Here is a 20,153-nt window from a genome sequence, read left to right as displayed (position 1 = left end):
TTTACAGGGGGAATAATCCAATTTTGATAGCTTTGAACCCCTTCAAGCACTGCAACATCTTCTGAACTAGTACCCCAGGTCTTCCCCTATCACATTTCTCTATCAGTACCCTATTTAGTGTATATTGGTGACATCCGTTTCTCCTGCCCATGTGCATGACCTTACATTTATCAATAGTGAACTTCAGTTGCCATTTTTCTACCCAAGCCCCTAACTTATTTAGCTCCACTTGCAGCCGTACATTACCCTCTGTTGTATTAATTAGCTTGTATAATTTTGTATCATCTGCAAATATTGATATTTTGCTGTGCAGTCCCTCTATCAGGTCGTTGATAAATATATTGAACAGAATGGGGCCTAATACTGAACCCTGTGACACCCTGCTAGCGACTGTGGTCCAATCAGAGTACGAACCATTTATTACCACCCTCTGCTTTCTATCGTTGAGCCAATTTCCTTACTCCAGTGCACACGTTTTGAGATTGAGCTTTCTCATTTTATATATTGACCTATTATGCGTGGTGAGAATTCTCGCAGCCGGACCCGACCCGAGCGCCTGCAAAGAGCACCACGGACTCGCCCGCTTCCACAGCTCCAGCTCTTTCATGTGCCGGCAGCTGGCGCATGCGCAGAGCGAAGCCGGCGGCCAGGGAGTGACGTTTCTGTGCGGGGCACCGTACAGAATTAGAGCATGCCGTGGTTTGTTTGCTCCGCGTGATTTCGCACAGACAAACCGCGTCCGTCTGCATAGGATTGCGTGAGGTAATGCAATCTTATGCAGGCGTCCAGGGGTGGAAATTCTGCGGGGAATCCCACCACGGAATTTCCCCCGTCTGCAGGTGGCCGAACTCCAAGGACTCTAACAAGAGCGTTCCTACCCAAAATAAATAAGAGCTGGGGAGCGTGCTGGTGGCAGGGAAATTGGATTGGAAAGGGTTAAACATGTGATACTTGACCCACTGGTGTGTGTGTATATGTGTATATGTATATATATATATGTATATGTATATATAATATATATTTGCGTGCGCACATGCACACACTTTAGCATTTTTATACTTACCTGCATCCAATATGGTCCCAATGGCAGGCCTTTCAGCCCTTCTTGGGGCCCTCCTGCATACTTGGGCCCCTGATGTCTCCGGAGATCTGCTGCCATGAACTAGGGAGGGACGGTGAGAGAAGTTGAGCGCTGGCCGGCTCTCACCCTGCAGTTGCTCCTCTTCAGTATCACTCTCACACTGCAGATCATGTTTTCTGCAGTCTTCTTCCCTCCTTCGGCTGTTGTCATGGTGATATCGGCACTCCTCTATTACTGTCTACTCTACTGAGACAGAACAAGCCGCTAGAAGATCATATACTGACAGTCGCACGGAGGGTGAGGGAGCGTGCTGCACAGCCGGCAGGCCACAGAAAATGAGGTGGCCTTGTGTTTGACATGTGTGCCTTATATTATGGGTAGCCATGTCATGCGGTCCCCACTGTAGGCCAGTGGTGTTCAATGCATTGGGGAAGAGTACAGTGAGAAACACTCAAGTTATGTTTCCAAGCATCTCTGTTTTATTGTTACTTCAAGTGTTACAAGAAGAAGAAAGAAATGCCTGTGCTCAGTGTCCCAAACTATTTTAAAGCACCATAAACACGATCAAGCGTAGACCAAAAGGCTACACGTGAATCCAGAAATTGTGGACCAAGTTGGAAACTGGTATGAAGAAATAAATAATGATTTACTTATAAGTTTGGGGTTTTTTTTTTGTTTTTTTAGTTTTTAGTTTTATAATTTTAAATTATTTTATAAGTTTCAATAATAATTATTATAGTTCACATTAAAAAGGGTACTTATGGAAGTCAACATTGTGAAGTCCAGTTTACCAGTTTGTTTTGCTTGATAAAGGCCCCCTGCACATGGGCCGAAATTCGGCGTCAGGATTTCCCGCCGAATTTCCGCCTGTGGAAGCTGCCATAGGATTGTGTTAGAAAACGCAATCCTAGACAGACGGCCGCGATTTGTCCGCGTGAAATCACATGCAGAAAATAAATCACGGCATGTTCTATTTCTCTGCGGGTCTCGCAGAGGCCTGCACAAAAATGGCGCTGCCGGCTCCGCTCTGCGCATGCGCTGGCTGGCAGCCTGCACATCAGAGAGCCGGAGCCGCGGGAGCAGATGAGACCCACACTGGTCCCTGCAGGGGCGCAGATCGGGTCCCGCTGCGAGAATTCTCGCTGCGGGATCCGACCCGGCTGTCTGCAGACAGCCAAAGGAGCACATTGGCTACGAAACGTGTTGCACTCTGTCTTGTATACAATGAATAAATCATTTTTTCGTCATACCAGTTTCCAACTTTGTCCACAATTTCTGCATTCACGTATCCTTTTGGCCTACAGTTGACCGTGTTTAAGGTGCTGTAAAATAGTTTGGGACACTGAGCGCAGGGGTTTTTTCTTCTTCACTTCAAGTAGTTCTCTCCCATTGGGGCTGTTCAGTCCCCAGGGACTCCACCTTGCTTTAGCTCTCTACTGGATGTCCTCCAGGACAGGGTGTTTCCTCCCTTTACAGCACACTTTCCATGTGCACATTTGGGCAGGCATCCCGTTTCATTGTTGCAACACAAGAGGTTATATAGTGTGGCGTCCCCCACAGTCATCAATTCAAAGTGTATGGTTAGGGGGTCGGTTGGCAAAGTTCCAGTCCACATGGCTCCAGTTTGTACCAGATGCCTGGGTTCGGCACAACGTTGCTTCGGGTTATACCATCGAGTTAATTAGCAGTCCACCGGCTTATTTTTTTCGCATCTCCTGTTCCCAGATGCCCCACGAAGGCCAGAAAGCTCCTGGGGGCCATTGACCATCTTTTGGCGCAGCAGGTCGTAGTTCCAGTCCTGCAAGGCATGTGTGATACTTCTCTCTTAGTAAAACATTACAAAGGTTAATTATGACAAAGCTGCACGCTCAGCGTATGAGATCCTGTTAGTAGAATTTCACTACAATGCATCTTTTGCACACATACTTCTTGCTCTGCATACAACACAAATATTATGCACACAACACTATACTGCATAAAATATTCTGTAATTCACACTGACGTCCTGTAAACTGCAGGACTCGATCAGCATCTATCAAATCTCCCCTGGCAGCTCTCAGACACCTCTGTGCCAAGCTCTGCCGTGTGTATACATTGCTGCTGAAATTATAATTTCTGCCCTACCTAAAATACGAGGAGTGCAGTTATATAAGTGGATTAGCTGCGGAATTATAAAACGTCCCTGACTTATACTGCCTATTTTGCAAACACAGATGTCTTGTGCAATTGATGTCCCTTTAGGTGGGAAGAGCAAGTCTGTAGAACTGGAAGATGTCAAGTTCCACCAGTGTGTGCGCCTCTCCAGATTTGAAAATGACAGGACTATATCTTTCATTCCTCCAGATGGGGAATTCGAGCTCATGTCTTATCGCCTGAACACACATGCAAGTATCCTTGTACCGTATATATTTTACTGTATATAAAATCAGATCACCTGTTGTTGATATTATCTATTAATTTCCACTTTTTTAGGTGAAACCACTCATCTGGATAGAATCTGTAATAGAAAAACATTCCCACAGCCGAATTGAATACATGATAAAGGTCGGTAAATTTAATTGCAGAATATATTTTTTGGTTTGTGTAAATTTGTACCAGACTTTTTAGGATAAGCTTCGTTTTCTCTAAGCTGGCTGGAGCAGACTTTGTCTACTGCACATGGAGAAGACAGGATATCATCTTCTCCTCTAAGGCCTCATGTCCACGGGCAAAAGAAGAATTAAAATCCGCAGCGGATTTTAACTCTTCTCCTGCCCGCGGATCCGCACCCCATAGGGATGCATTGACCACCCGCGGGGTAGATAAATACCCGCGGATGGTCAATAAAAGTGATTTTAAAAAAAATGGAGCATGAAAAAATCTGGACCATGCTCCATTTTCGTGCGGGTCTCCCGCGGGCTTCTATTGAAGCCTATGGAAGCCGTCCAGATCCGCGGGAGACCTAAAATAAGAATTAACTCGCCGGGAGGGTCTTCTCTTCCTCACGTCCGGATCTTTCTTGCTTCGGCTCGGCGGATGTGCCCGGCGCATGCGCGCGGCACGCCGGCGACGTGCCGCTGGCGTGCCGAGTTCATCCGCCGGCCGAAAAAGAAGATCCGGCCGTGAAGAAGAGAAGACCCTCCCGGCCCGCTGCAGGTGAGTTAATTCTGTTAAATTCCTATTTTCAGCCCTCATGTCCGCGGGGCAGGAAGGACCCGCTGCAGATTCTCCACGTAGAATCCGTAGCGGGCCTGATTTTCCCCGTGGACATGAGGCCTTAGGCTCTTTTCAGATGACCTTTTTCATCTCCAATCCCTCCTCCATCCTTGCAAGAAACTGCATAGGAACTGAACCTTAACCTTAGGGGTTAATATGGGAGACTGAGACCCCTTTGATCTACGTTCCACATAATTTCCCTCCCTGCCAGCTTTTTACATTGAATAGAAAAACTCTCACGACTATTTCTGTCCTTATGCATTTTGTGGCATAAAAGAGAGAAACAAGGAAAGGACCAGTGCTAGACTTGCAAAACATAATGTGAATCTCTATAGCACACATCGGCCTCTAAGACCGTGTACAGCAGTACTGAGCAGTGTAGATGTGAATCCAGTAAACAAGTCACAATTAGCTCTAAAAGCATGTGTGTAAGGCCCCATTCACACCGAATCTGCACAAATTTAGCATTCAGTTTAATACTATGGAAATCTGTGCTTTTGTTGATCTGGTGTGGATTTTGAAATCTGCATCATGGAAAATAAAAGATTTGCAATGTCAAGCAGCTAAGTTATTGACTGGGGCTAAATCCGTGTGCAGATCAGTCTCTAAATCCACAGAAGAACTCCAAGGCCCAGACTCGGACTTCTGCAGTTGATTAAGTCTCAGATCTGTATTGAAAGCATTTGACATTGACCTGACACTCGATTGAACCATGTCTCCCCTGCCTCCTCTCCATTGACTTCTGTGGGCAGAATGCGCTCTCATATTCCTTCACTTCCTGCTTTCAGTCTTATTCCTGGAGACCTTTTTCTAGTTATCACATTGGCTATCCTATTTAAGCTGTTTGGAAAGTCCATGACTCTATAAGTCCCCGTTGGCCCCAAACACTTTGCAAATCTCCTGATGTGTGCAGGCTCCAATATAAAAAAAATATAGATAAAAAACATAAAAATTATATGCAGTAGCCAATTGTATAGGAGAAACGTAGCTTTCTATTTTTTCCTATACGGTCATCTTCCCCCCCCCCCCCCCCCCCAATCATGTCTACAGGTGTCTGCAGATCTACGCAAATGGTGAGCATATGCTTTAGGTCAGATGCATGCCTTGAACTTGCCAAACTTAAAGGGGTTGTCCCGCGGCAGCAAGTGGGTCTATACACTTCTGTATGGCCATATTGATGCACTTTGTAATGTACATCGTGCATTAATTATGAGCCATACAGAAGTTATCAGAAGTTATTCACTTACCTGTTCCGTTGCTAGCGTCCTCGTCTCCATGGTGCCGTCTAATTTTCAGCGTCTAATCGCCAGATTAGACGCGCTTGCGCAGTCCGGGTCTTCTTCTTTTCTGAATGGGGCTGCTCGTGCCGGAGAGCGGCTCCGTGTAGCTCCGCCCCGTCATGTGCCGATTCCAGCCAATCAGGAGGCTGGAATCGGCAATGGACCGCACAGAAGAGCTGCGGTCCACCGAGGGAGAAGATCCCGGCGGCCATCTTCAACCGGTAAGTAAGAAGTCACCGGAGCGCGGGGATTCAGGTAAGCGCTGTGCGGATTTTTTTTTTAGGTCCCTGCATCGGGTTTGTCTCGCGTCGAACGGGGGGGGCTGTTGGGAAAAAAAAACAAAACGTTTCGGCGCGGGACAACCCCTTTAATGTAAACTGTGTCTTATTATCAAAACGTGCTAAAACAGTTAACACTAATTATAAAGCCGCTAAAGTTCCTATACGCTGTTTTGTTTTTCTTGTATTTTCATATACTATGTGTTGTTTTTTTCCCCCCTTCAATAAGTCTTTTCATACCTAAAATAGTACTTGTCGTTTTGTATAATGCCTAGGTATTGTGTACAGTGCCTGCTTCTTATGCATTGCCTGTACCATATTCACCTAAATAAACTACAGACCAGAAGTATCCAATCAGGGGGCTGAACTGTGATCGCCTTCATTATAATTGTTTGACAGGAGCCTCTAACCATCACCAGTAACTGTGATAGGAGTTTGTTTACCCCTCTTAAAGAGCTTGTATGGTACAGTCCATGTAATATCACACAGAAATTTGGATTGACAAACTGACTAATTTGGGAACACACAAAGCCAAGGAAATATCAGACAGTCAGAACGGAGATCACATGACCACCTAAGGAGAAGGTCTCCAGGAGTTGGTTAAAAAGGACAATCCAGCTTGGGGTTTGAAAGGGGTCTGAGTGTCTATTATTGACGTGCTGCTTCATACATGGCAATGGACATCGGCACATGTCCCGATTAGGGCTCTAGATGGCGACCAGAATGTCTTATCTGCTTTGCACAACTGTAATGTAAAACCTTCCTTCTACTATCTGCCCCCTGCTGCTGACCGCCAGGAGCATGAGGTGCAACACGCATGGTTTCTGGATGAGTTGTTACAAAACACACACATAATGTGGATTACCTTTTTTGTTGTTTTTGTTTTTCTATAGGCCAAAAGTCAATTCAAGCGCCGATCCACGGCCAACAATGTAGAAATTCACATTCCAGTTCCAAATGATGCAGATTCTCCCAAGTTCAAAACCACCGTTGGGAGTGTTAAATGGGTGCCAGAAAACAGCGAGATAGTGTGGTCTATAAAGTCTTTCCCGGTAAGATGCATGTCCAGCTCTCTGTATGGCTCGTAGTATATTAATCCAGGAACAGTGTGCACTCCTTGAGACCACTTTAGCTTTCACTTTACATTTGCAGCTTTTTTCTCTTCTAGTTTTCTTTCTAGCATTTCCTGCTGTTAATATGAGGAACTTTCTGCTCCTTAACGACCGCCCATAAGTCCTTTGCCGGCGGTCAGTGATTAGAGGGCTTTATTAGAAGCCAGGCATTTGCTCCAAGACCGGGGAATAAAAAAAAGTTGAATCCCCGGTGTTTAACCCTATACACGCTGCTGTCAGTGTGACCATGGCATGTAAAAGCTTGATAGAGGAAGGTGGATCCCTCTGTCACCCGTCGGTCCCCCGCGTAGGATCAACTCCTGTCTGATCTCGTAGACTTTTTTTAATTCACTACCATACTGAAGTATAGTATTGTATGAGAAGAATGATGAAAGATGGTGTCTTCTAGTGGGACAAAAATAAAAAGTTAAAGGGGCTGTCCCGCGAAAACAAGTGGGTCTATACACTTCTGTATGGCCATATTAATGCACTTTGTAATGTACATCGTGCATTAATTATGAGCCATACAGAAGTTATACACTTACCCACTCCGTTGCTGGCGTCCCCGTCTCCATGGAGCCGTCTAATTTTCAGCGTCTAATCGCCGGATTAGACGCGGTTGCGCAGTCCGGTCTTCTTCTTTTCTCAATGGGGCCGCTCGTGCCGGAGAGCGGCTCCGTGTAGCTCTGCCACGCCCCGTCACGTGCCGATTCCAGCCAATCAGGAGGCTGGAATCGGCAATGGACCGTACAGAAGCCCTGCGGTCCACCGAGGGAGAAGATCCTGGCGGCCATCTTCACCGGGTAAGTAAGAAGTCACCGGAGCGCGGGGATTCAGGTAAGCGCTGTGCGTTTTTTTTTTTAAGTCCCTGCATCGGGGTTGTCTCGCGCCGAACGGGGGGGGCTGTTGAAAAAAAAACAAAAAACGTTTTGGCGCGGGACAACCCCTTTAAAGTATAACAAAAAACTGCAAAACACCACCTCTAACCCTTTTACTATCTTAAAAAAAAAAAAAATGAAATAAAATCGCATGTGGTATGACTGCATTCGTAATGACCCAGAGATAAGTTAGTACATTATTTATCCCACACAGTGCACTCCATGGAAATAAAAAACTGCAAAAAAAACATGGCTAACTTTCTCTATCTCGCCTTACAAAAAACTGAATAGAAAGTGATCAAAACATTGCATGGATCAACGAATGGAACCATTTTAAAAAGTACAATTCATCTCGCAAAAAAAAACCCGTCACATAACACCGTTGTGAAAAAAAATTCCAATGTTCAGGGTCTTTAACTGCAGCAATAAACAAATACTTAAAAAAAAAAAAAAAAGTGTGAAAAAGTTGCAAACAAACAACCTATACAAATTTGATATTGCCATAATAGTACCGGCCTGCAGAATTACTTTATACTACACGGTAAATGCTGTTAAAAATAAAAACATGCCAGAACTGCAGATCTTGTTAATCTTGCGTCTAGAAATAAATGGAATAAAAAGCAATCAAAATGTTATATTCCCAAAAAATTGGATATATGAAGATATGAGTTCGTCCCGCAAAATATCAAGCCCCCATAGAGATAGAGCTCAGTCGTTGGAAAAATAACAAAGCTACGGCTCTTGGAATATAGCGACGCACAAGCAAATCTTAAACACTTTTGCTATTTTTGCACATTAAAAAAAACCCCGAGAGTAATGTTATCACATTATTTATTTTTGCACATTGAACGCTGTAAAAATGAAATCCAAAAAACAAATAAGTTTTATATGATACATTTTATGCACCTGAAAAGGTCATTCGAAAATACAACTTGTCCAGCAAAAAAGAAACGTCTGTCAGAAAAGTTAAAAATGTATGGCTTCTGGAACGCAACAATTTAAAAAAAACTGAACAATGAGTTGGTCACTATGGGGTTAAAGTGCATGGTTTTATACTGTATTCCAGTTCTGAGAAGCAGTGTTTCTTTTGTGTTGTTGCAGGGGGGTAAGGAGTACCTGATGAGAGCTCATTTTGGCTTACCAAGTGTGGAAGCTGAGGACAAAGAGGGGAAGCCTCCTATAAGTGTGAAGTTTGAGATTCCCTATTTTACCACTTCTGGAATCCAGGTTTGATACTGCCACAATGACATTGTCTGAGTGCGAGGTCACATGTTTAGAAGGCGGGATACCCAAAACATAATTTAACAGAGTTAGGGCTCATGTCCACGGGCAAAATAAGAATTAAAATCCGCAGCAAATTTTAACTCTTCTCCTGCCCGCGGATCCGCACCCCATAGGGATGCATTGACCACCCGCAGGGTAGATAAATACCCGCGGATCGTCAATAAAAGGGATTTTAAAAAAAATGGAGCATGAAAAAATCTGGACCATGCTCCATTTTCATGCGGGTCTCCCGCGGGCTTCTATTGAAGCCTATGGAAGCCGTCCGGATCCGCGGGAGACCTAAAATAGGAATTTAAAAGAATTTACTCATCCGGAGCGGACCGGGAAGGTCTTCTCTTCCTCACGGCCGCATCTTTCTTGCTTCGGCTCGGCGGATGTGCCCGGCGCATGCGCGCGGCACGTCGGCGTGACGAGTTCATCCGCCGGCCGAAAAAGAAGATCCGGCCGTGAGGAAGAGAAGACTTTCCCCGCCCGCTCCGGATGAGTAAATTCTTTTAAATTCCTATTTTCAGCGCTCATGTCCGCGGGGCAGGAGGGACCCGCTGCAGATTCCCCATGTAGAATCCGTAGCGGGCCTGATTTTCCCCGTGGACATGAGGCCTAAGGCTGCCTTCACACTGGTGTGAAAATCGCACTAGATTTGAGTGTTGAGAGACGCACAAATCTTGTACAAATATGAAACCCATTCTTTTGATGCATGATACAACGCTATGCAGGAAACAAATCGCAGTATGTTCTATATTTCTGCGAGATTGCCCATTGCTCTCAGTGGGACTGGCCCCAGCACACTGGCCCTATTGAAAGCAATTAGAGTGCTCCGTGATCCTCCGTTGTGGCTGTGACCAGGGGATTCCCTTCATCCCTAAAGTAATGGGAGACTGCTTTCACATGCAAACTCCTTGCTTCCACGGGGCTTTCACATGGTGGCACGTGCAATATCGCTAATATGAAGGAGCCCTGAGGCCACTCACACAAAAGCATTTTTTGCAGCGTTTAAAAGTCCGCCAGAAAACGCTGTGAAACCTATCGATTTCAATGGGACTTCTCAGACGAGTGTTTGTAACGCTGCGTTTTTCGAATGTTGTCTGCTCTCTTTTAGAGCGTTTTAGCGCTTTTTAACGCACCTCGTTACCCATTGCGATGGAGTGTGTTAAAATGCTGTTGAACGCGGTGAGGGCTGCGTTTTCACGAACGCCTGTGTTAGAGTGGCCTAAAGCCACATTTACACTGCCGATATTCCTGCATGAGTTTTGTGCGTTGAGATGCTCGAAAATATACCCCACTGTTTGCAACGGATCTGTTTCCATGGGCAACTTTTCTCTGAGCGATGCTGTGAGCCGGAAAGATCGCAGCACGCACTATTCTCCTGTGAGACTCATGCATGCACTTGTGTGGTGTCCTCTATAGAACACGGATGCTAAGGGCTCATGTCCACGGGCAAAAGAAGAATTAAAATCCGCAGCAGATTTTAACTCTTCTCCTGCCCGTGGATCCGCACCCCCATAGGGATGCATTGACCACCCACGGGGTAGATAAATACCCGCGGATGGTCAATAAAAGGGATTTTAAAAAAAAATGGAGCATGAAAAAATCTGGACCATGCTCCATTTTCGTGCGGGTCTCCCGCAGGCTTCTATTGAAGACCTAAAATAGGAATTTAAAAGAATTTACTCATCCGGAGCGGACCGGGAAGGTCTTCTCTTCCTCACGGCCGCATCTTTCTTGCTTCGGCTCGGCGGATGTGCCCGGCGGATGCGCGCGGCACGTCGGCGACGTGCCGCCGGCGTGACGAATTCATCCGCCGGCCGAAAAAGAAGATCCGGCCGTGAGGAAGAGAAGACTTTCCCCGCCCGCTACGGATGAGTAAATTCTTTTAAATTCCTATTTTCAGCGCTCACGTCCGTGGGGCAGGAGGGACCCGCTGCAGATTCTCCATGTAGAATCTGCAGCGGATCTGATTTTCCCCGTGGACATGAGGCCTAAATCTCGGGTTTGTTTTGCGTAAGTTCGGCCTTTGGCTATATTTACATGGGCAAGTGCGATATCTGTCGTAGTGATATTGTACTTATGAACCTGTGACTGAGATGTTTTGAAAGAAAACAGCATTGCTGCATATGACATTTTTTTTGACTTGCATAAAAATCGCATGTTTCATGAGTAAAAATAGAAAATGCAAGAAAATACTTGCATAGAAATCATATTGACATGCGATGGTGGTGCTTTTTTTATTTTCTGTCTCATAGGAAATAATGAATGATTCCTGGAAAAAATCTCCAAAAAATAGGACAAGCTACGTTTTTTATATCTCACCAACTTAAATACACCCATTTAAAATGATGGGTTCTTTTCACGTGCATTTTGCAACCCACCGGAATCGCGCATAAAACTTGCTCATGTAAATACACCCAGTTGCACCTCGCTATAGTGTTTACGGAATGGTAAATTAAAAGGTATTTGTGCATTAACGTATAATTGTAAATGGAAGGCTGGGCTCACACGAGCAGACCAGGTGGCCTGCAGCTAATTCCGGCGTCAGCTCGGCCGGTGGCCCTGCGTACCTCACTTTCGTTGGATTGTGGATGACCGCGGAGGCTCACCATCTGTCATGTGCATTACAGTTTGTATTTTGGGCACCGTTGCTTAGTGATGACATAGGTACCCACGGTCCATACGCAATCTTAATCGTATATGGACTATGGGTATGACCGCTTCCATTGACTTCAATTTCGTGCAGAATCCGTGGCAAAATAGAGCATGCTGCGTTTTTTTTTTTTGCTCTCTCTCAGATACGACTTGCGTATTTACATGCTTTGCAGTTGCCCCCATTAGGCTGGTCTCACATGGGGCAGATTCCAATTGTGGAATCTACGGCAAAAGTCACATTTTGTCTTCTCAATATGTCAACGTATTTCTTTATTCAGGGGAGAGCCTGATGTCCGTTCTCCATTCTTCTCCAGGTCCGCTACCTGAAAATCATAGAAAAGAGTGGATACCAGGCCTTGCCGTGGGTGCGATACATCACTCAGAATGGAGGTATGAGAAGGGTCAGCGGAGGGTGGAAAGAGGATGCTGTTATATGGAATTAAATGGCGCCCACTTGACTTTTTGTCACTTTTACATCAGCGGTTTTAACAGTAGTGCCAGACGTTACATACAGAAACGGCTGTCTTATTTCAGTGCGATTTGATCTTCTGTTCCTGGTTTTAAAAAGTCATAAGATGTGGGCTTCATGGGAGCAGCTTGCCCCTTTTCTGAAATATAGTGGACTATTCTAAGCAAAGGACATCAAGGTTTAAGTGCTGGAAAACCTTTTAATATTTCTACAGTAGTCTTTTTTTCCATATAATGCACCTAATTGTTGTAAAGAAGGGAATGCTCAATTAGTGATGGCTTCCCAACTCCTGGTTTTGGTCAGAAAGATTTAAAGGGGTTCTGTCATTAGAAAAAAAAAAATTCAACACTTACCTATTCCTCCCCAGGCCATCTTCCCCCCCCCCCCTGCAGTCACCTCACCTCCAGCCAGCCGGACCCTCCTCTTCTTATTTTGTTACATACGTTCTCGGCATTCTGCTTCCGGCAGGTCAGTGTACCCAGTCACTAGCAGGAAATGCTGAATCTTATGCCAGGCTATTGCCAGGACCGCACATGCGTGGTGTCTCACGGCAATAGTATATGGTCACTCGCGGTGAGACATCGCACATGCACAGTCGCCGCAATAGCCTGGCATAGGATTTGGCATCTCCTGGTAGGCAGTGAACTCTATGTCACCAGTGACTGGGTACACTGACCTGCAGGAAGCAGAATGCTGGTAATGTATGTAACGTCACAGGAAGAAGAGAATGTGGCCGACTGGAGGCGAGATGACCAAGGGAACTGGAGGAACTAGAAGATCAGTGACTAGAAGATGCGGTAAGAAGACGACTGACAGGGGAGGAATAGGTAAGTAGTAGAGATTAGCGAGCATACTCGCTAAGGGCAATTGCTCAAGCGAGCATTGCCCTTAGCGAGTACCTGCCCACTCGAGAGACAAGGTTCGGGTGCTGGCGCGGGGGAGCGGTGAGTTGCGGCAGTCAGCAGGGGGGGGAGAGAGATCTCCCCTCCGTTCCTCCCCGCTCTCCCCCGCATCTCCCTGCCCGCCGCTGGCAGCTGAACCTTGTCTTTCGAGCGGGCAGGTACTCACTAAGGGCAATGCTCACTCAAGCAATTGTCCTTAGTGAGTATGCTCGCTCATCAATAGTAAGTAGTGATTTTTATTTTCCCTAATGACAGGACCACTTTAACTCCTATCATGCCCCACAGAAGACATTTTCAAACATTTCTTTTTTTGAGTAGGTACCTTCTTTTCTGCTCACTGTCATTTCTTGGTTTGAAGATTTGGTTTGCTTTTCTAAATGCATAAAATGTAAAGAATGCTTCACAATTGCAAGTTTGTGAAAACTATTAATCGTTTTCTCTTTCCCTCTCTCCAATAGACTATCAACTTCGAACACAGTAAAGAAATGTCACGCTATGGCTCACATAATATTTAGTAGAAAACAGAAATCTATATGAAGGTTCCATTTAGATAGAATATGGAAGAAATCTACTGAATTTGTTGAATTCCAAGACCCTGTATAGAAGCTGCTGAGCATTTGTCCATACAGCTCTGGATGGGTTTAATGAGCATTCTGTCTGCATGGTCATTTTTTATTTGGTATTTTCTAGGGTGACCTGGCAAATCCACTGTAACTAATTTGTTACACAAGCAATTGTATTTTTTAGCATATTTTCAATGTGCCTGTTACGTGCCATCATCTTAAATAGGATTACATCTGAAGATCTTTTCTGGCCTCTGAGAAGCCCATTTTCCGGCTTCAGACAACCCTTTTAATGTTGGATTTCTGTTACCAAAAGGCATCTATATATATATATATATATATATATATATATATATATATATATATATATATATATATATATATATATATATATATATATATATATACATACACCTATTTCAGTATTTTTTTTTTCTGTCCTGTCTAGGATTCAAGCGTCATAGTATTGGATACTTTATAAGCCAGTAAATGAACTATCGTTCTTTTTAGTTGTATTTCTTCTACTGACCAAGGGACTGATAGTTTGATCAATTCTGGCAAGAATGCAAAACTAAATCTGTAGGACACTGTTCCCCCAGTCATTAGATGCTATTTCTATCTGCATGTGTCTTTTGTTGCATTAAAATGCAGATTACATTGATACAAAGTTTGACTTTTGTATTTTACATGCTTAAATAAAACTTCAGGGTCCTTCTGCTTCCCTTGTTAGGAATATATTACTGTATATACTTTATCCAGCGCTTGTGGATTTACCTTAACCAGGCCTCATTAGCCTGCCACAGAGGCCTCATGTAAGGTTGGGACATCAACACAAAAATATCGATAGTCGATAGTTTGTTCAGCGATAGGCGATACTATCGATTATCGTAAAATATCTGTGGAAAACTATCGATATTTCGATATATATCGACTTTATTGAATGCTGCATGAAAATAAAACAAGTCTAGGGTTAATAAAGCAACACAATCAACCAAAAAATATATAGTTTTCTTTTAAAACTTTAAACTGTTGAATTTATTAACTTTTAACTATTAATAACATGAAAATATATTAACCCTTTCCAATCCACTGTCTGACGTCTAAAGGCATTCTGATTGAAGACTGTACAGCTCCGATGTCGGAAGACGTCCAGTAGGGTATTCTTACTGTAGATTACTGGCCACTCTGTTGTCGGGGGCCTCTCCAGCATGTCCCATGCCGCAGTACTGGCTCTAGCCAGCAGATGGTGCCATTGTGTAATGGCAGAAAGAGAAAGCCCCCTAGGAAAACCCTGAATCCAAATTGGATTGCAAAGGGTTAAGGTTTACAAATGAAAATAAAAAATTACAGATGAAACATATAATTAAAATTAGGGATATGAAAAGAAGTTTTTTTATCATTGGCCCCAATAATCATTATCTAATGAGCCAAGAAAAATTAATTTGCTCACATGCTCTCCCCTCAAAATGCTGTTTCAATGTCAGCTACAAGGAAGCCAGAAGATGGACGCTGGACCTGATGGGATGTGAGCATGATCTCTCTGTGTGTTTGTGGGGCTGTGTGCCCTGCATTTTTCCAAGTTGCCGCTGAGGGACCAATGGTCTCCATGGTAATTTGTAAATAATGCAGGGCCTGTTAATGCGAACGCAGTGCCCCGAACGCAATTGTAATTGCGTTAGAGAAGTCTCCTATCTTTTCTATGGGCACTGCGTTCGCGTTAGACGCTGAACGTACAACATGTCGCGTCTCCTTTTCTCGCCGCGACCTTCGTGCGTTCAGCGCAGCCCTCCATCTGCATGTGGAAATGCTTTCATTTAGAAAGCATTTCCCACAGCCATCACGTTACACGCAAGCGTTCGGAGCCTGCGTCTAACGCGATGAACAAACGCATGTGGAGAAGGGGCCGAAGACCCCACTTTTTCTGAGAGTCGTTTTGCCTGGAGCAAACCTGATTGGTGACAAAGAGTCACCTGACACTTCCCAAAAGTATCTAGAACTTGTTTATAAGTTCATTAGGGCCTCGAGCAAAACTACATCCTGTACAACACAAAGGAAAAGGCAGAATGTAAAGGAAGAAAATATGGTCACCGAACCACAAGACACGTTTCTGCTTTACCGAAAACAATATTATATCGCCTTAAACTATCGATGTTACCGATATATCGGACAGAACAATATCGCTGAAAAGTATCGCCAAAGCATTAGTGATATATCGGTTTTTGATGTCCCAACCTTAGCCTCATGTCCACTGGCGGGTCGGATTCTGCATGTGGGAGCCTGCAGCGGAATCCGAACCTGCCCGAGGCCGGCAACCCTGCTCACCTGTATGGGTCTCCATTTTTTTGCACTGCGGAAGTGCTTGCTGGGGCACATGTGCAGTAGAGGGTCCGCAACTCCTGCTTTCCCGCGGAAGCCGCAGCTTATCTACAATCTCAATTGCGGACAAGCCGTGGATCAGACGGCTTCCATTGACTTAATGGAAGGCGTCCATGCGGGAACTGCAGCAAAATGGAGCATGCTTCGATTTGCTTTCCGCACCAAAAGGTCCGCAAAACAAATCCGCTTGCTTTAATTCAGCTGTGCGCGCCCATGCTCCTCTATAGGTGGCTTGAATTGCGGCTCTTCCGCGCATGAAATCCGCCCATGGTCATTCGGCCTTGTACTTGCTGTTTATGATCCTACATGGCTTCAGACAGGGCCTAGCGGCATTCAAGTCCTGCATAGCTGGTTTGATCTAGTGTGTCTCAATGACAGCTGATTGAATCAAAGACAGGCATGTACCTTTTCAAATCACAGCTTACTCTACTCAGGTGGTTGGGCTCAGCTCTACAACTATGTAAAGTAGCTTTCTGATCATGTTTACACACCTTCTCAAAAGTTCTACAAGGTGCACACTGTTGCATCCTCAGATGTGGCGCTCAGTTGCATGGTTTTGTAAAAGTGGTGCACTGACCCCATGGGTTCTTCCATGTATACTTTCCAAGCCTTTAGGCCTGCTTTTGAACATCCCAAGGTCTCTTTGTTCCTCCATGACATGGACAAGAAAACAGGAAATTGTTAACTTCATCAGGGGTCACGGCCCCCAATTTTTTGCTTACAATAGCCGTGATTACTTACTTAAAGGGGTCTTCAATCTTGGGCATGGAACCACGGAACCTTTTTAGTGGTCGCATTACCTAACCCAACACCTCAAGCAAGAGGGCATACATGCCCTCTAGTGACAGGTGATGTATGGAGTGGGCCTGGAGGCTGAGCTCTCTCCACACACAGCAGCAACAATCTGAGAACTCTAGTCACAGCTTCTAACCATTTTAAATAGCCCTACAGAGGGAGCTTTCCTGTCTTCTAAACACCCCCCTCCTGCAATGACGAAGTCGGGTGTCATCAAGGCCCCCAGAGCCATGCCTGTGGCACGACTTAATAGAATTCCTAGAAATACAACTTTTCCTGCAATACTGAAGTGTATAAGTGATCGGACAATGACTTGTTAAAGTCGCCTATCCAGAACTGAAATTTGTTTAGGTTTTTATAGAAGCAGCAATTTTTCCAATTTTTCAAATCTAAGCTTTTAATTTCATTTTGGACAATAAGTAAAAAAAAACAACTAATTAATCTTTAGGTCTGCTCACACAACTGCAAGCGTAAAATGCTGCATGTATTGCACAGCATTTTACTGCTGTGTGAGCTGGCTATTTCAGCGATTGTGCACTGTGCATGACAGCATATCTCACGCACACTTTTATGCACAGTGACTTTTTTTTTTAATATCCTGCTCTGTCTCATATGTATTATGTAAGTGCAGCATGTAATATGCGCCCATAGAGAATAGGGCTGTACGCACATACAGAATACAAGGAGAGAAGAGCAGAAAGTACACCATTGTAGGCATTTACTATAGGCCGCCTGGACAAGCAAAAGATATTGATGAACTCTTTCTACATCAGATGGCCAAACTCACAAAAAAAGCATGACATGGTGATCATGGGAGATTTTACCCATCCAGACATTTGTTGGGAATCTCAGGTTAAAAAAATGGATCCAACAGATTCTTATCCGCTCTTGCTGACAACTTTATCTTCCAAAAGGTAAAAGAGAAAACAAAGGGATCTGCTATCTTGGACCTAAATCTTACCAACAGGAAGAGAATGGTTAAGAAGTAAGGGTGGCTGGGACCTTAGGAGGCAGTGATTATGCTATCCTTGAATTTTGCATAAAAAGGGGAGGAAGACCTGAGAAAACTCAGACCTCAAGGTTGGATCTCAGAAAGGCAGATTTTAATGAATTCAGAAAGAGGGTAGGAAGAATTCAATGGCTGGATGTTCTTAAGGACAGAAATGTCCAAGAAGGTTGGGAAATTTTACGAAATGAGATTCTCAAAGCACAATTGTTAACAATCCATTAAAAAAGGAAGAATGGGAAGCATTTAAAGGGAGCAGGATGGATGAACACAGAACTTACACATGTTAAAAACAAAGAAAAATGTATTTATCAAATGGAAAGAGGGGGGGATATCTAAAGAAGAATATAATGGGGTCTGCAGAAACTGTAGGGCAAGTGTCAAAAAAGTTAAAGCTGGGGCGTGGCCTGGATGCAGGCAGAGTTAGTCGTGGAGTACTGAGCTCCGTTCTCCAACAGCCTTTTTAGCTACTTAAAAAGCATCTGCAGCTTCATAAACTTCTCAAAATACCTCCCGGAGGATCCCTAATCAGCCCAGGAAAGTATGCCTAGAAGAAGAACCTCAAAAGCTCCCCTTACCAAGGTCTCCGATTTCTTCTCCTCCCGCGGCGCGAGACAGAAGGGACTGACATGCAGAGATGGCTCCCCTCACTCCATGAACTCCGGAGCGAGCGCTGACAGAGCACAAACCTCACCAGCTATATATCACAGCGGAGCTGCTTCTGCCGACGATCCAGAGCAGCAGGAGAACAAGCTGTCAGACGTTCCCCTGCACTGTCGGGTGAGTGAAAACAGCGCTGAAACAGGCATATTCATTACTGATACATCTAAAATGGTGCCTGAATGCCCACACTCCATCTCTGTCACCTCCACCCCCTCTGCAAACCCTGAAAAACAGAGACCTCGTCTCTCACCTCATGCAAATTCAGACCAGCAACTATTACAACAAGAAGATGATCCAGGCTCTGATTCCTGCTCTAGGCTGGAAGGGCAACCAGAAGCCTCTTTCAAACACGATGTGCATGTTTCAGGTGCCGAGATACAGGATGGTTAAAAAAGTAAGTTTGTGTTAGATGCGAATCGGGCTCTGATTCCTGCTCTAGGCTGGAAGCGCAACCAGAAGCATCTTTCAAACACCAGAACCATAAATACTACAGCACGGCAGCCATTTACAGCCAGTCTCCATTGGAGATGGAAGTGGGCAGAAATGTACTGGCCTATCTTCCCAAGACGCCACAGCAGCCGGACAAATTGTATGCTCGACAGAATGGCTGTTTTATTCAGCCCATAAGGGTGACTACCCACTACAGTTTTTTTTTTCACTGCAAAATTCGCAGCAGTTTTTTTTCTGCAGGGGTCTATGGGACTTGTAATGTTAAAATTGCAATCGCGCAAAATCGCAATTTACCGCGAAATCGCGATTTTAACATTACAAGTCCCATAGACTCCTGCAGAAAAAAAAACACTGCAAATTTCGCAGTGAAAAAAAACTGTAGTGGGTAGTCGCTATAAGGGGGAAACGGCGGCCTACAAAATCTGATTGGTCGCTGCTGCTACCATTTATTAAAAGGTAGGCTCAGTTCTTCCATGGGTAAGAATAAGGTAGGTACATAGGCAGGCAGGTAGGTTCAGTTTTTGTAGGTTGAGGACTGCTTATGGGCAAGGCCTTATGTCTGAACGCTGGCGCATGAAATGGCAGAGAGGCCCGGCCCTGTGCATTCGCTGATCATTGGCGTCAGCTGCTGTCTGCTTTCAAGCATGAATCAGGGGCTTGACACTTATCAACTGGCCTTGATTGTGGGTCACGCAGGTTGGTTGCAATGCCCTAGTATGAACGATACCTGGAACACAAGCCAGTCCTCAGGATGCGTTCTAACTCAAGAGCACGATCACGTTGTGCCTGACCAATGTTTCTATCTTGGTTAATAGCACAGTCCTAAGCGATATGGAGTGGAGTTGGCATATGAGCTGGTCTGTGGTTTTGCTTCCAACAGTTTCTACCGCACGCAGATGCTTGGTGGATACAATGTTGCGCGCTGGGGAAAACCCCTGGAATTATCCACAGCAGGCAGGCAAGCAAAGTATAAATAAGGGGGGGATTGGTTAGCTGCGCTGGAACTCTTGCTTGTACCCGAATAAGGTTTTGCCTGCAATGCGGCCTTCTACTGCTTGAGGCGATGTGACATTCATGCACAAGGCACAGATGCTGGCAGGTTTCTGCGGGCACCCACAGTGCAGCGTTGCATTCTTGAAACCGTTGCTTGACCCTTTTCCTTAAAATCAGGAAGATTC

At 44.8% G+C, this 20,153-nt stretch overlaps 2 protein-coding genes across 2 annotated transcripts in view; both read left to right on the top strand.

Annotated features, from left to right (window-relative positions):
• The window catches only part of AP1M1 (adaptor related protein complex 1 subunit mu 1), a 51,795-nt gene extending 37,393 nt beyond the window's left edge, over positions 1 to 14,402 (top strand). Inside the window, exons 7-12 of the mRNA XM_066604622.1 lie at positions 3,323 to 3,465; positions 3,554 to 3,625; positions 6,728 to 6,886; positions 8,926 to 9,051; positions 12,066 to 12,141; positions 13,581 to 14,402. Coding sequence (XP_066460719.1) covers positions 3,323 to 3,465; positions 3,554 to 3,625; positions 6,728 to 6,886; positions 8,926 to 9,051; positions 12,066 to 12,141; positions 13,581 to 13,603 — 599 coding nt within the window. The 3' untranslated portion in view covers positions 13,604 to 14,402. The remainder of the gene's footprint in view (positions 1 to 3,322; positions 3,466 to 3,553; positions 3,626 to 6,727; positions 6,887 to 8,925; positions 9,052 to 12,065; positions 12,142 to 13,580) is intronic.
• A 4,082-nt stretch (positions 14,403 to 18,484) lies between these two features.
• Positions 18,485 to 20,153, top strand: part of TMEM38A (transmembrane protein 38A) — a 67,054-nt gene continuing 65,385 nt past the window's right edge. The window contains exon 1 of the mRNA XM_066604620.1: positions 18,485 to 18,642. The gene's annotated coding sequence lies outside the window, so the exon portion shown is untranslated. The remainder of the gene's footprint in view (positions 18,643 to 20,153) is intronic.

This window comes from Eleutherodactylus coqui, chromosome 5, assembly GCF_035609145.1.
Source record: "Eleutherodactylus coqui strain aEleCoq1 chromosome 5, aEleCoq1.hap1, whole genome shotgun sequence".
NCBI classification, from domain to species: domain Eukaryota; kingdom Metazoa; phylum Chordata; class Amphibia; order Anura; family Eleutherodactylidae; genus Eleutherodactylus; species Eleutherodactylus coqui.
This window is presented reverse-complemented; position numbering and strand designations above follow the sequence as displayed.